Source organism: Chinchilla lanigera, unplaced genomic scaffold (assembly GCF_000276665.1).
Source record: "Chinchilla lanigera isolate Chin_1 unplaced genomic scaffold, ChiLan1.0 scaffold00086, whole genome shotgun sequence".
Classification (NCBI taxonomy): domain Eukaryota; kingdom Metazoa; phylum Chordata; class Mammalia; order Rodentia; family Chinchillidae; genus Chinchilla; species Chinchilla lanigera.
The window spans coordinates 5,695,746-5,711,613 of NW_004955487.1; the positions used below are offsets into that span (position 1 = coordinate 5,695,746).

Consider the following 15,868-nt stretch of genomic DNA (forward strand, 5'->3'; position numbering starts at 1 on the left):
AAAATGGATAACAAGTGACTAAAAAGCTTCACAAATAACCTAACGAGAGTAGATTAAAACAGTGAAATAGTTTTTGTCCATCAGAGCAGCAACGGTGAGTCAGGTGTAGTGGTGCATGCCTGCAATCCCAGCATACAAGGGGCTGAGGCAGGAGGGTCACTGTGAGTTTGAGGCCAGCTTGAGTTCCACAGAGAGTTTAAAGCCAGCCTAAACTAGACCTTGTCTCAAAAATCATCAAAAATAAATAAATTAATAAATAGATAGATAGATAGATAGATAGATAAAAATAAAACGTTAGGGGTGGGGGTATAGCTCAGTGGCACAAGCACCTGCCTGGCAAGCGCAAGGGCCTGAGTTTGAGTCCTTGTACCAAAAATAAATAAATAAATAAAAATATACTGTTAGGGTGAGGGAAAGCGACCTTTGCCACTGCTGCACTCTCTGCTAGGAAGTGCATGTGCAGGGCAGCCAAGGGGATACTTGCCTGTGGCGAGGACATACTGCCCGTCTTTGGACACCTTGACCGTGGTGCAGACAGTCGGCATCTCAAAATCCTGAATGAGCTCGATCCTCCTGCGGACATCTGCAAGGAGAGGAAAGCAGGAGTGAGCTGGACACCACAGCGCATCTCTGTCGAGGAGCACGGAGCGTGGAGGCTGCTGTTCACAGTGGCTACACACAGGCTCACAGACCCTGCGGGCCTCTGGTCAGACAGCAGCACTGCCCTCAGCCCCACCCTGGTCTCCGCCACTGTGTGCTGCATTTCAGGTCTGCAATGTCCCTGAAGGCCCACGTGTTAAAGGGTTGACAGCTGGCCCATGGTGGGACCTCAGAAGGGTCTCTGGGAAGGTCTTAGGCCCCTAGAGGGGACCAAGTGACACTGGTAATGAGGCCACGATGTTGCCTCACACAAGCTCCAAAGCAACAGCCACTTGACCAGGAATGAAACCCTTAATGCTGTGAGAGGAGTAATCTTCTCCCTTTCTGGGTTATCATGGCAAATATTCTGTCACTGTCATGGAAAGCTGACATATTGTACTTTACTTCTACCTTTCAAAAAACAAAAGTAGGGCCGGGGATGTAGCTCAGCGGCATAGCACCTGCCTGGCAAGCATGAGGTTGTGAGTTCAAGTCCCAGTACCAAAACCAAAAACCAAAAAACAAAAAACAAAAAGCAAAGGTATCATTGTGAACTGAAAAAAAACTAAAACAATGTATCATCCATACAATGAGTATTCAGGCCAGGCATGGAGGTGCACGCCTATACGCCTATACTCCCAGCACTTGGGAGGCTGAGGCAGGAGGACTGTGGTGAGTTCAAGACCAGCCTGAACTACAAAGTGAACTCAAGGCCAGTCCAAACTTCATATCAAGACCCTGTCTCAAAAAGACAAAAACAAAACAAAACAAAACAATTGAGTATTTAAAACCTCCTGGGAGAATAGAAGAAACATTACCTTAGACTACTGTCCTTACTCAATCATAGCTACAATAAAAATCTTTATTTCTTTTCTTAAATAACAACAGGCTTGCCATGCGTGGTGCCACACCCCTATAATCCCAGCACTTGGGAGGCAGAGGCAGGAGGATTGCCAAGAGCTCAAGGGCAGCCTGGGCTCCATAGTTCAAGGCCAACCTGGACTACACAGCCAGACTCTATCTCTAAAAAATAAATACAAACAAACAAGTTTAGCCTCAAAACCTTAGGCTGGCATGAGCAATGGAAGCCAGGTATGGTGGTTCACACCTGTGATCCCAGCTATCTAAGAGGCTAAGGCAAGAGGATTACAAATTGCAGCCCAGCCTGGGCAACTTTGGGAGAGTCTGTCTCAAAATAAAAAATAAGGGCACTGCTTGGGGAAGAACACACCTAGCACACAGGTTCAATCTCCAGCACTACAGAAACAAAGAAAATGTTTATTTTAAACCATGTTAATCCCACCAAATTTCTGCAACCCCTTGCTTCCACACTACCACCAAGCAAGCGCAGAAGACGCAGGTCACTGACGCAGCTGAGGCAGGAGGGTTCCACTCACTGGTATCTTTCTTCTGCAGTGCTCTCTTCTTCCTGTCTGAAAGCCACTGAAGGAAAATAAATGATTTATTTTAAAACAGATTCACCAGAAATAAAAAGTAAACCATTCACCTAAATTGTTTTTTTGTTTAGAAAAGTAACACGGGCTCACAGAGTGTTGGAAAATTCAAACCTGATAGGAATACGCAGCATAGAAAGTGAGTATCTCCCATCCTAACCCTATTGCTAACAGATTTTCTGGACTTTTACATACTTACAAGACTTTGACAAGAAGTTTCTTGAATCCCTGTGTTTTATGTGAGAAAACAAATACACTGAAACAAGCTAAGGCAGAGCTACTGGCTGCAAATATGTGTCATAACCCACAGACCAAACAAGTGCACTATTTACTGTTCACTAGCAACTGCACAACTTTCATGATTTAAACTAAAATTTTAAAGGTAGAAACATTAAAAGGAGAAAGTTTAAGATACGGTTTTGTTTTGTTTTTGTGGCAGTCTCACTATGTAATTCAACCTGGCCTTGAGTGCACTATGTAGCACAAACTGACCTTGAACTCATAGCGATCCTCCTGCCTCAGCCTCCCAAGTGCTGGGATTACAGGCATACGCCACCTGACGAGCAAGATCTATTTTTTATAAAGAGTAAAACCAGATAAACAGCTAACACTAGATGTTAAACATTTGGTACTTTTTACAGTCGTGTCCACAGATGCTTGGGTTTATCCTGTACTGCAGCTGGGCAGGCTGCTCAGTTCCGCATTGCGGACAGGTGACAGTGACATAGCCCTTGTCAGCTGAGATTCTCCAGAAGCAATGGGGTGGGGGAAGTTCTGCTCCCAGGGTCCCTAGTCCCAGGCAAGGTAATGACCCTGGCCGCCACCTCCAGCCTGGAGACACAAAACTGTGACCCCCGCAACCCACATGGTACTCATCTGAACTGCAAGCCCTCAGTGTCTAAACAAAAGAGGGGCGCCGTACTCCCCCACCCCGTGCCCCTCCTCCCCCATCCTTCCCTTGCTCCACACACAGCCGTTCAGACTCAAAACTGCAGGGTCCTCTATTCCTTCCCTCGCTTCCCCGCGGTCCTCTCTGCTGCCACCACACATGGCGTCACCATCCCGCCAGCCCCAGCTCAGGTCTCTCCCAATCGCGCCCCCACTACCGCACCCAGCCCAGCCCAAGACCTCTCCTGAGGAGCCCGGCTGCCTCCCCGGACACCGCCTCCCCAGCCCCAGCCCCCGCCCCAGCCTCCTGTCCCCTTGAAGCAGTCTGGAGCCCAGGAGCAGCAAGAGTGCAACCCTGACTTCCTGCTGGGCCCCCAAAGCTGACCTCTCAGCCACCACAGCCACGCCTGTGCCTCTTCCGGTCCTTCTACATGCCAAGGACGGTCCCTCGGGGGGGACACTTACTCTCCTCTTCCCTTGGTGCTGAAAACTTCCCCCTATGGCTCCCTTCCATCATCCCCTTCCTGCTCCAATGCTGCCTCTGGTGGAGAACTTCACAGACACTTTATCCATAACAGCTCTCACTAGTCACTCAGTGCTCATCATCTGGCATTATCTTTTCATTTGCTCACTTGTTTTATACCCTTTTCTCCAACAGGAAACATCATCTGACACGTTCACCATGAACCTTAACGTTTCAAACAGCTGCCTTGCCCAACTTGGTGGAGCACACTGTAATCCCAGCACTTTGGGAGACTGAGGCAGGAGGATCTCAAATTCAATTCTGGTCTGAGTTGCTTAGCAATTTAGCAAGAATCTGTCTCAAAAACTTTTAAAAAAGGACTGGGGGTACAGCTCAGTGCAAAGGCCTTGGTTTCATTCCCTAGTACTGCCAAAAAACAAAGAGCATATAGTAGTAAATGAACAAAATAAAATGATAAAGATCACATGTGTGACGAATTATTGGAAGACAAGGAATTATTTAAACCTGAATTTTGAGAAGGAAGAATCTCCTCACTGGCTTCAAATGTTTCAGGGGACAGAGGCAGGAAAGAACAGTTATGTTTGCTCTGCTTTCTAAGGGCCAGACTGAGGCCAGCAGGGGCTGTTCTGATAACACTTCCTAACAAGTGCAGGATTTCAAAAAGGCAATGAGCTTCCACCAAAGGTTGCCTCTTGCTTCAAATGCTCGGACAGAGACTTGATCACCACTTTTAAGAAATAAACCAAACGTCAGGGCGTAAGCCATGATCCCTGATCAGTCACTCTTCCCCTTGCTGGATCTTAGCTGCAGGTGGTTTTTTTCTTTTTTCTTTTTCTTTTTTTTTTTTTTTTTTTTTTTTTTTTTTTTTTTTTTTTTTTTTTGAGACAGGGTCTCACTACGCAGTTCAGGCTGGTCTTGATCTCACTACACAGTCCAGGCTGGTCTTGAACTCGCAACGATCTTCCTGCCTCAGCCTCCCAAGTGCTGGGATTACAGGCATGCGCTACCACGCCCGGCTTTAGCTGCAGGTTTTACAGAAGAGATCAGAACCGGGACTCCATGCTGGAGTGTTTGCCTAGCATGTGCGAGGCCTCCTCGGGTTCCATCCGCGGCACAGGACGATAATAAAATGGTAAATATGAGAAGACTGGAAGAGAACCGCCGATCTGTCCCAGCTCCTTCCAACCTCGATGCTCTAAGACTAGAAGTCAAGTTTCGTACACAAGGTTCGAAACTCTCACCGTCTACACCGATCGTCTACAGTTGCTGGTGCAAGTCCGCATGGCTGCTGTTCGCGGCTGTAGCCCTGCGACTGGACCTTTCGGCTAGCAGCTGCTGAGCGAGCATTAGAACGTGGAGGGCGTCAGGACGAGCTGTCTGCCACCCATCGCGGCCCGGCTCTCCTCCGCGTGGCCGCGGCCGTGAGCACCCGGCCCGGGCCGCGTTCTCAACCACGAGGGAGACCAGACCTCCGTCGCGGCATCGCTCACCCCTGCGCCTTGCGGAGCTGGAGGCGGCTGAAGTCCCCAAAACAGAGCCGGAGCTGGGGTCGGGGCGCGGGGAGGCGAACTCGCGAGGAGGACCCCAAGGACTTCCAAGCGCAGGGACCCAGAACACAGGCTCACCTCGGGAAGGGACTTGCCGCAGCTGAGACTGTAAATCTTCACCTCGTTGAGGCTGGAGACCTGCATGGTGGAGCCAAGAAGAGGCGACCCCGCTCGCAACAGCAGCGCCCGTCCCACCTCTGCGAGCCAGCATCCGACGCCCAGGGACACACGCGTGCGCGACTGGTGCCGGGTGATGACGCGCACACTTCCGGTACGTTGATGACACGCTTCCGGGCGCCGGAAGTCGCCCGCGTTCCCGGAAGAGGAGAAAGCGGATTGTTGGGAGGGGAGCGACGGGGAGAAGGGGGAAGTCAGGCTGAGCGGTGGCGGCTGTCCGCGATTGTGGTGTTGCCAAGATCAGAGCCAGCTGCCCTTTTTTCAGCATCCCGAGCAGCAGGGAGTGGCTTTCGGGTAGTTGCTCAGGCTGAGATGTTGTTCTCCCGGTCAGAGGCGGGCGGGTCAGTGAGTGAACCCGGGGAACGAAGGGGGCGGGGCCCAGTGAGAATTCTGAGGAAAAGGTGTTTTGTTTTTTTGTAATGAGGATTGATGACAGTAGCTTCGTAGTCAGCTACGCTCTCAGCCTTTGTTTATTTTGAAAGAACCTCTCGAAGTTTGAGTTGCGCTGGCTGGGCTAGAATTTGAGATCTTCCTGCCTCAGTCTCCCAGAATGCTGTGATTACAGGCGTGCACCACCCGCCAGGCTGGGAAGTATATTGTTATCATTCTGCCACGTGTCTGTAACCTTGCCTTAGAAAGAAGCGCTCTTAAAAACTGACTTCTTAAAGTATGGTTTTGGCCAGGCGTGGTGGCGCACGCCTGTAATCCCCGCACTGGGGAGGCTGAGGCAGGAGGATCATTGCGAGTTCGAGACCAGCCTGGGCTACAAAGTGAACTCACGGTCGGCCTAAACTGCACAGCAAGATTCTGTCTCAAAAAGAGAAAATAAAAATAAAGTATGATTTTGGTCTACGCTTGATATTCATCTGTTAAGGGAAATAAAAGCAGCTGAGCATGGTGGTACACGCCTGTAATCCTAGCACTCTGGAAGACTGAAGCAGGAGGGTTGCAAGTTCATCCCCAACTTGGGTGCATAGCAAGATCCTGTCAAAAATTTTTTATAAATTGGGTATTTCAGCATGAAGGCCCACAGATAAGTTCCTAGTACAGCCAGGGATATAGCTCAGCAGCACAGCACTGCCCGGCAAGTGCAAGGTCCTGAGTTCGATTCCTGGTACCAAAAAAAGTTATTATATTGTACAACTTATTTATGCTGTACTAGGAATTTTTTTGGGGTACCAAGAATCGAACTCAGGACCTTGCACTTGCCAGGCAGTGCTGTGCTGCCGAGCTGTACCCCCAGCCCTCTATTAGCTTTAGTGTCCTCAGTATTGTGTAACCATCACCACAGACACTTTTGGAGCATTTTCATTATCCCAAAAAGAAACCCCATTAGCAGTCACTCCACACCCTCACTGGAGCCAGAGCCAGCCGCTAGTTAGTTGCAGTTGGTTTTTTACGATTTGATTTTCAGGTTTGTTTTCATAGCATCACTTTTATCTTTGATAATAAACATCATAAGTCAAACATACTTGCCGTGTACAAGGGCTGAGATTGCCATTTTCCCGTTAAACTAATCAACATCTCCAAGGTCTGTAAATACAAAACTATGATGAGTCACTTTGAGAAACTTGCTATGTTCCATTAGTGTGGGGTGGGGTAAAGAGTTCCAGCCTGAGAGGTTATTGTTGTTATGACTCTGTGTGCAGGTGTGTACTGAGGAGTGAACCCAGGGTCTTCACCGAGCTGCATCCCCAGCCCTTTTTTTATGTTTTATTTTGAGACAAAGTCTCACTAGGTTACTAAATTGCCCAGACTGGGATTGAACTAATGATCCTCCTGCCTCAGCCTCCCAGAGTGCTGGCTTTACAGGTGTGTATCACCATGTCCACCTAAAACTAGCTTTTTTAGTGAGGCAGCTAAATAGAAAGCATTTATTTTGCAAAATATGCAGGATGGTTTTAAAGAAATCTGGAAGACAGAGTCTTGGGCAACCCACTAGGCCCCCTTCTGTGCCTCTCTTGAACAGAAGCTTTCTTTCCCTCAATAGATATATTCTGCACTTAAAAAACAAAATCTTGAGTAAGCACACACATAAACAAGCATTGCTGTCTGCTGCTTAGGACTGCACTGATTTCCCCGTAGAGTAGTTCTGCTAACCCTCGGGCTGCACTGGAGCTTCCAGGTGTGTCCTCCTAACCTGGAAAAGTAAGCACCCAAGACCACCTGGCTTCTCAGTCCTGTTTCTCACCAACCCCGCATCTCCCTGCAGCTTCCCTGGCGTGGGTGCCATTACCTGGCTCTGAACCTCTGCTCCTCTGGATCTGCAGTGCTCCCCCAGCTCCCTGAAACTCATCTGCTGAATGTTTTGCTCATTTACTGAAGCTTCATTGTTTTTCCAGGTACATTTTTATTACCAACACAGACAGCTGTTTCACGCACCCTGTGATGACTGTGATGTGTATAAGCACCAATGCCCCCAGGACAAATAGAATTACTGTGTATAGCAAATGTACTCGGAAAAGTAAATAAATACTAAAACGTCCTGCAAGCGCTAAGACAACTCGAGTGTAGTCCTACGTTGGATGTCTCCATGCTTGGCCGGTTCCTGCAGGCACTAAATCACCTAAAGGCCCATACAAATGTCCCTTTTTAAAAGAGCTGCACTCAGGATGCTGAGGCAAGAGGACTGCATGCTCAAGACCAACCTGGGCAAGGCCTTGTCTCAAAAAAAAAAAAAAAAAGGGCTGGGGATGTGGCTCAGTGTGAGACCCAGAGTCCAATCCCCAGTACTGCCAAATAAATAAGTAATTATGTTCATAAATAAAATAAAAATAATAGAGGAGCCTAGAAATCCGCAGGCTCCGGCCCAAGGGTCTGACCTGTCTCACTCCTTGCCTTCTGCTGGCACAGCGCTGCCCTATAGGCTTCTCCAGTTTTTCAAGAGTCACAGCTGCTATCATCACCAATTCAAAAAACAGCAAACACCGGACAAAGGGGAGCATGCTTGTCATCTCAGCACTCAAGAGGCTGAGGCAGGAGGATCACCGTGAGTTCAAGGCCAGCCTGGGCTACATAGTGAGACCTGGACCCAAAAAAAGGAAGAAAAAAAAAAAAAGGCTGGGTTTACCTGATCCCCAGCACTAGAAAAGAAAGGAAAGAAGGAAAGGATGGTATTGTGGACCTGCATGGAACCTGGTCCCGCAGACCCTGTACCTCCTCCCTGACCTCCTGGCCCACACCCTGCTGTGACTCGCTCTTCCTGCCCAGGGCCTCTGCACATGCTGTTCTTGCTGCCCTGCTCTCTCTGGCCCAGCTTCTCCACGCCTGGCCAGCTTGTACCATCCCCCTCCCGGCTTGGTGCCACCCTGAGAAACTCCTCAGATGCAGAAGAGGCCTCCCGTCCCAGCAACCTCTGCAGTGCCCATTTACTTTACTGCCTTTGTTTCAAATGATCTCGGTCTTTGACACTTCCATATTCTTTCCTTTTGCAGCACTAGTGATTGAACCCAGGGCCTTCACACTGAGCTACATCCCCAGCCCTTTTATTTTTACTTCAAGACAGGCTATCACTGTGTAGTTCAGGCCTGTCTTGAACTCACTATGTAACTCAGGCTAGCCTTGAACTCCTGGCGATCCTCCTGCTTCAGCCTCCTGAATGCTGAGATTTCAGGTATGCACCACCATGCCTGGCCCCCTCTCTGATTATTTTTATTTTTCGTGCTGGGGATTAAACACAGGGCCTGACACATATGAAGCAGTTGCTCTACCACAAAGCCACACCCCAATTTTGCACTTAGTGATTGTTTAGTTATGCTCTGTCCCCCTCATCTGTGTATACACACACACACACACACACACACACACACACACAAGCAGGTGGCTCTTTGCATTGGCACCTGCCTGTCTTGCTATTGGCTCTGTCCCACTGCCTTATACTCCCCTGGGCCAGGCCAGAGGCTCAGGGGCTCAACTGGGGCAAGGGTCCCGCACAGCAGTGGCACGGTGGGTGCTACAAGGCTCTCTCCAGCAGCGTGGATCTGCCATGAGGGTGGAGAAGGGGCTTTTGCCCAGAGAGCAGGGCAGGGCAATTCGCAGAAGGAGCAGCACAGCAGGGACTGGGGGGAGCTGGTAACCAGCAGCTGCCAACGCCAGCTGGGGCTCTGGCCTGGCCATAAAAGAGGCCACATGGGGAGCAGGTGACAGAAGGAGGAAGCAGCAGTGTGTGTAGGAGGACAAGGACAGTGCAGAGGAGGGAGGCAGGACTATGAGAGGCACAGCAGGCTATGGAGAGAGAGTGTGATGCTGGAATCCAGATGTGAGGGGAGAGCGGTTCTGGGTGGTGAGAGGCCCAGGCGTAGCCACAGGAGTAGGCCACTGACAGGACCAGCAGGAAGGTTCCCAGCACAGAGCTCGGAGGTGGGGCCAGTGCTGGCCATGAGAGGAAGGAAATCCTTCGCTAGAGGCAGAGCACGGCAGGGGGTTGACGGGTGATGGCATTTCATTCATCCACTCACTCTTTCATACAGCCATTCCTTCATCCATCTGTCCATCCATCCATCCACCCATGCATCCATCCATTTGTTCACTCATTCATCCAGGAGGCACTTCCCGTTCATTACCTTCAGCGCTGGTGAACCAGGCACTCACAGACCCTCCTGATGACTGCCCTGTCAACACATGCACACTAGTGGCTTCCCCAAGTTCCTTTCTAGCAGTGGCAGCGGGGTCCTTCCATTGAGGGTGGAGGCAGCCACTCTGCTGTACAGAAAAGAGGGGCCCGCCAGGCATTATGGTACATACCTGTCATCCCAGCACTCAGAAGCTGAAGCAGGAGGATTGCTGTGTGTTTGAGGCCAGCCTGGACTACATAGCAAGACCCTGTCTCAAAAAATAAAAACAAAAAGTTCCTGTTATTGTGACCACTTTCCAAATGGATGCACTTGAAGACTAATGCCAAAAAAGAGAATGACATGAGTTCATTATATATTATCATGTGTCCCTCACCAAATCCACGCCAGAGGGGGAAGGACCCTGCACTTTAGCACAGGGATTCCTGGTGATTCTGGCAGTTCAGAAAAGGACCTTGGAGAAAAAATTTTTACTGGTAAGTGAGTAAAAGCAGAAGCAGGGTGGGTTGTCCTTGGAGCTGGCTGTGGGCTGTGGGCTGTGGGCTGTGGGCTATGGGATTGGGGAGGGGACCCAGGGGGTGAGTAAAAATTACCAGTAAAAATTTTTACTGATAAGCTAAGCCAGCACTCAAGCCCTGAGCTACATCTCCAAGCCTTTTTAGTTTTTCTGTGTATGTTTTTCTCTTTGTGGCACCAAGGATTGAACTTAGGACCTATATCCCCCTATTTTCATGTTTTGTTTTGAGACAGGGTCTGGCTAAATTGCCCAGACTGGGTTTGCGTTTGTGATCCTCCTGCCTCAGCCTCCCAAGTGCTGGGATGACAGGTACACACTGCCACACCTGGCTTTATGTTTTAGTTAGCTATAGGGTCTCGCTGAGTCATAAACTTGCACTTGTGAGCCTCCTTCCTCAGTCTCCCAGAGTAGCTGGTACTGCAGGACTGCGCCACCGTGCCCACTTGGCATGGAAAAGTCTCTAAGGAAATGAGGAGCAGGAGCCCCACCCTGTAGCCCCAGGAGCCTCCCACGGCCTGGGGCGGAGGTGTGGCCTCTCCCCAGGTGGCAGAGGCATGGAGGAATGAAAGGACCGGGACGACAGGCCCGGCCACATCCTTGAGTGCCTGCCCGCCTGCTGTGTTCTTGGCCTCTGCCCAGCCCTCCTCCCCCGGCCAGCTGGGCCGGCCCACGGTGCAACCCTTTCCCAAGCGCCCACTCAGGGTGGCACCCAGGCCAGGGCCAGGGACACAGGGATGACTCAGAAGCAGGATGGGTCGTCCTCCGAGCTGGCTGTGGGCTGCGGGCTTGGGGAGGGGGCCCGGGGCGAGGCCTGGCTACTCCAGCCATCCAGCCGGGTGGCTCACACTCCAGAAACTTGGGCTGAGGTGCTGGGATAGAGATGAAGGCTTAAGCAGAGGTGGTGGTGCCCGCCTGGGATCCTAGCACTGGGGTTTGGGGAGCTGAGGCAGGACAAACCCTACTTTAAGCCCAGACTGGTCAACTTAGCAACCTCCTGTCAAAATAGAGAGTAGAAAAAGGGCTGGGGACAGAGCTCAATTGCAAAGGATTGCAAAGGTTCAATCCCTGGTGCTGCAAAGAATAAAAAGGATCATGGGCGGTTTCCGCGGTGGGGAATCATGCCATTCAGTCTTTTCTTTCTTTTCTTTTTTTTAGATAGTGGGAATTGAATCTGGGACCTTAGCACTGAGCTGGATCTCCAGCTTTTTCTTTTTATTGATTTTTAAATTTTAGGACAGGGTCTCACTAAGTCTCAAAAATGAGCAAACAAAAAAAGAATAAGCTACAAATCAGTAAAGGATGTGGACAGGTATTTGTACCTCCAGAGAAGATACACAGATGGCCAGGAAGTTCACAAAAAGCCTAGCAGGGTGGTACATGCCTGCACTTCAGGTACTTGGGAGGCTGAGGCAGGACCATTGCAAATTCAAGGCCAGCCTGGGCAGTTTAGCTACTTGCCATGTCTCAAAGTAAAATGTAATGTCAGGGGAAGAGCCTGGACCAGTGGCAGGACCAGTGAAGCCCTGGGTTTAATTCCTGGTCTTGCAAAAAGCAACAAACAAACAAAAATCTCATAAAAGTATATTTCACATCATTAGGTATTTAAAAGAAAAAAAATATATATATATATATATATACATAAAAACTACAATCAGATACAATTTCACTCTGGGTGTGGTGGCCCACGTCTATAATCCCAGCACTCGGGAGGCTGAGGCAGGAAGATTGTTGTGAGTTTGAAGCCAGCCTGGGCTACAAAGCGAGCTCAAGTTCATCCTGAACTGCAGAGCAAAACCCGCTCTCAAAAAGACCAAAAAAAAAAACAAAAAAAAAAAAAACAACTTCACATTCAGTAAGATGGCCACACTTTGGTTGGTTTTTGAGACGGGGTCTCGCTATTCAGATTAGGCTAGAGGGGGCTGGGGGTTTAGCTCAGTGACACAGCGCCTGCCTGGCAAGCGCAAGGTTGTGAGTTCGATTCCTGTACTGGAAAAAAACCCACCCCCCTAAAAAAAAAACCACAGATCAGGCTAGCCTTAAACTCATGGTGATCCTCCTGCCTCAGCCTCCAGAGTGCTGTTATCACAGATGTGTGCCACCACAGACCTGGTCATACAAATCCTGGTAATTCCCTGGCCTGTTTTCTCCAAGAAGGGAGCAACGGAGCACAGGGATGGGTCATCTAGCAATGCAGAGTGTTTGGCTGAAAGAGGAACAGAGCCTTTGAAATACAAGAAGCTTTTTCATGCTTTCTGTTACCTCCCCCAGGCAGTCTCCCAGCCTGGGCTAGGACCAAGGCTGACGGCTCTGCTGGAGCAGAATGGGGGCTGGACGGTGAAGGCAGTGGGGGTCAGCAGCTGCAAATGCACACCAGCCTCAGCAGGGGGCTCTGGCTGTAATAAAGCCCCAGCTCAAGGACCCTGTCGGGCAGGGACAAGTGATGATCAAGCTGCCTGTGCTGGTGGCTTTAAATCAGGATCCAAATGAAATTACACTTTGGTGTCCGTCTCCCATTACTCCCAGATGGGACCATTTGGCTGCAGGGCTCCTGCTGCTCCTGCATTACGGCAACTTTTACCATAATTTCATTAGGCATCAGCACTCGATTCTGAAATAAAGTGTGTGTAAATGTAACATGCACAAATCACCCCCAAACCGTCTCCCTTCCCCCAGACCATGGAAGAATTGTCTTCCATAAAACCGGTCTCAGGTACCAAAAAGATCTGGGGCCGCTGGTTTAAAACACATAGGAGAGGCTGGGGATTTAGCTCAGCAGCACAGCGCCTGCCTGGCGAGCGCAAGGTCATGAGTTCGATTCCCAGTACCGGAAAAAAAACAAAAACAAAAACAAAAAAACAAACAAAAAACACATAGGAGAGTCGAGCATGATGCCACATACAAGTGATCCCAGCACCCAGCAGGCTGAGGCAGGAGGATCACCTTAAGTTTAAGGCTAGCCTGCACTACACAGTGAGACTCTGTCTCGAAAGCTGACTAACATGTAGGAGAGGAGAAGTGAGGGGAATTTCGGCTCTTGCCAGAAATACTGTCCCTTTTCTCCCATCAGGCTTATCGAGCGGGCAGAATGTGCTCCTCTCTTGGAGGGGAACCTGAACCTCAGGATAAGCAGCTTATCCGACTGTGTGAGGGCAGAGCCTGCTCCGCCTCTCCGACCTGGCTCACCCTCATGGGACAGTCCCACGAAGCCACCTTGTGCGGAGCTGTCCCTGCAGGAAATGTCTCCTGGTCCCCCTCCCAAACCAGCAGGCTCCACACGTGCCCACTGGCACCCGGCCCTGTCCTGCTGGAGAGAACACCCCACTTGGCTGTTTTTTTTGGAAATAGAATCCTGAAATATTCCACCTGGGAGTGGCTGGTGATGACAGGTGGCTGGGCTGCCTGGTCCTTCCGGTCTCCCAGCCCTGGGGACTGTGCGTCCCACACAGCCCTGAGCTCCCGCCAGCTTCGCAACCCTCTTCAGCCTAATGCCTGGGAGGCCCCAGTAGCCACCGTGCCCTGGGCTCTTTGATTTTATAACCTGGGGAGTATTTTTAAAGCAGGGATCAAGGCACATAACTTTCAGTCTTTTGTTTTGTTTTGTTTTGTTTTAGTACTTGGGGTGGAACCCTTCACAATGAGCTACATCTTAGCCTTTTTTTTTTTTTTTCTGAGACAGGGTCTTCCTGTGCAGCGTGGGCTGGCCTTGAACTCATGGCAATCCTCCTGTTTCACCCTCTTGACTGGTGGGATGACAGGTGTGTGCCACCTCACCCAGCCAATTTTCTTTATTTCTCTATAGTAAAGTCTGGTCTCATTTAAAAGAGAACTTGAAAACCTGAAGTCCACCCAGGTCCATAAGTACATGTGTGAAAAGGCCATCCAGCAGACATGTGCCCCCCATTACCCGACCCAAAGGCACCCTAGGTGGGTGACTCATGTTCTTGGCCATGATAAGTTGCCGATAAGCTTGGATTATGCTTCACCGATAAGATACATTTGATAATTTTTAATCCTTAAAAAGCAGTTGACAACATGATGCCAAATTGATGTATATCATCTCAATTATGCAAAAAAGCCCATATCTCTGTCTATAAATATGCATTAAAATTAACAAAGAACTTGAATGTTAATAGTGCTTATACACGGGCCATGGAATAACGGGTATTTTTACTTTCTTATGCTTTTCTGTTTTCCAAAATCTTTCTTTTTATTTTTATTTTTAAATTTTGTTTGTGGCAGAGTCTCATTATGTAGTCCAGGCTGGCTTTGAATTTATGGCAATCCTCCTGCCTCAGTCTCCTGAGTACTGGGATTACAGGTGTGTGCCATCATGCTTGGCTCCAAAATCTTTGAAACAAGCTTGGAATTGCCTTTTTATTTATTTATTTATTTTTTCTGGTACCGGGAATCAAACTCACAACCTGTGCTTGCCAGGAAGGTGCTGTGCCGATGAGCTAAATCCCTGGCCCCAAGCATTGCCTTTAGAAGGAGACAAAAAAGGTTCTATGGAAAAGTTCAAGCAACTCCTTCAAGAGTAGCCATCACTATGCATTAAAATATGAACCAATGAACTGAAGATGGAAAGTATTTTGAGCAGGAAGATTTGGATGAAGATGAGTACTGCTGTTTTGTGCATCAGGTGTGCAGGATTTATTGTGTCTGACTGGTAGTGTTGTGGGGCTCGGACATGGAAACGCTGCACACACCAGGCAAATTCACTGCCACAGAGCTGCCCGTCTCTGACTCTCATTCACAGCCTGACCAGAGCAAACCAGACTCACAGAAGGAAAGATGCCACATGCAAAGCTCGTGATACTTCTAAACGTGTCACCCACCAAATGTGGTGGCCCACGTCTATAATGCCAGCACTCGGGAGGCTGAGGCAGGAGGATCCTTGGGAGTTCGAGGCCAGCCTGGGCTACAAAGTGAGCTCAAGGCCAGCCTGAACTGTGTAGCGAGACCCTGTCTCAAAAAGACAAAAAATAAATAAATAAATAAATAAATAAATAAAAATAGAAAAACATGTCCCTCAGTCCCCAGGAAGTGGCCGTGAATCTGATGGAACGGGACAGCACAGATCTCTGCACTGGGGATTGCTGGGGGCAGCAGGAGGGACTCAAGTTTGGGTCCCGCCTAGCTCGGGGTCTCCACTGTTCCTGGCCCCGCCTCTGCCCTTCTGCATCCCCATCCAAGCCCGAGACCCGGCCCCGAGGTCCCTGGCGCTCCTGCCCAGGCCCGGCCCCCCACCTCTCGCGCGGGCCGGTTCCCGTCCGGTTTCAGGTGTCGCAAGGGCTGACTAATGCGCCTCCTGTCTCAATAACAGCCCCGCGCCGCGCGCAGGTGCCGGGAGTCCCCGCGCCGCAGCTCCGCGCCGTCACCCAGCGACGACGTGAGCCACCGCGGGCCGGGCCCCGGCTCCCAGCTGCCACAGGACCACAGCGCTGTGTCCCACGCGGCCGCGCGCCCTAGGCTCCGGACGCAGGCGCCGCACAGGTCAGTCGCTGGCTTTCCAGGGCACGGTGCTCCTCCACAGGAGCCCCAACCTCCTCCCGTGAGCGCCTCCAGCAACACCCCAGGTGTTGCTGCCCCCC

At 50.1% G+C, this 15,868-nt stretch overlaps 2 protein-coding genes across 10 annotated transcripts in view; one reads left to right on the plus strand and one right to left on the minus strand.

Moving 5' to 3' along the window:
- Positions 1 to 5,272, minus strand: part of Nol10 (nucleolar protein 10) — a 45,640-nt gene extending 40,368 nt beyond the window's left edge. The window contains exons 1-3 of one of the 3 annotated variants that reach the window (XM_005404412.2): positions 5,091 to 5,272; positions 2,037 to 2,082; positions 485 to 583 (exon numbers count right to left, since the gene is read on the minus strand). In XM_005404412.2, the coding sequence (XP_005404469.1) occupies positions 485 to 583; positions 2,037 to 2,082; positions 5,091 to 5,156 (211 nt within the window). In that variant the 5' untranslated portion in view covers positions 5,157 to 5,272. Of the gene's footprint in view, positions 1 to 484; positions 584 to 2,008; positions 2,083 to 3,969; positions 4,311 to 5,090 lie in introns of those variants that run through there. The other 2 variants (XM_013504380.1, XM_013504381.1) reach the window with 2 other exon arrangements.
- Positions 5,273 to 15,489: 10,217 nt separating this feature from the next.
- The window catches only part of Atp6v1c2 (ATPase, H+ transporting, lysosomal 42kDa, V1 subunit C2), a 23,847-nt gene continuing 23,468 nt past the window's right edge, over positions 15,490 to 15,868 (plus strand). For 3 of the 7 annotated variants that reach the window (XM_005404415.2, XM_013504368.1, XM_005404416.2), the window contains exon 1: positions 15,493 to 15,770. The gene's annotated coding sequence lies outside the window, so the exon portion shown is untranslated. Of the gene's footprint in view, positions 15,771 to 15,868 lie in introns of all 7 variants that reach the window. The other 4 variants (XM_013504372.1, XM_013504370.1, XM_013504369.1 and 1 more) reach the window with 4 other exon arrangements.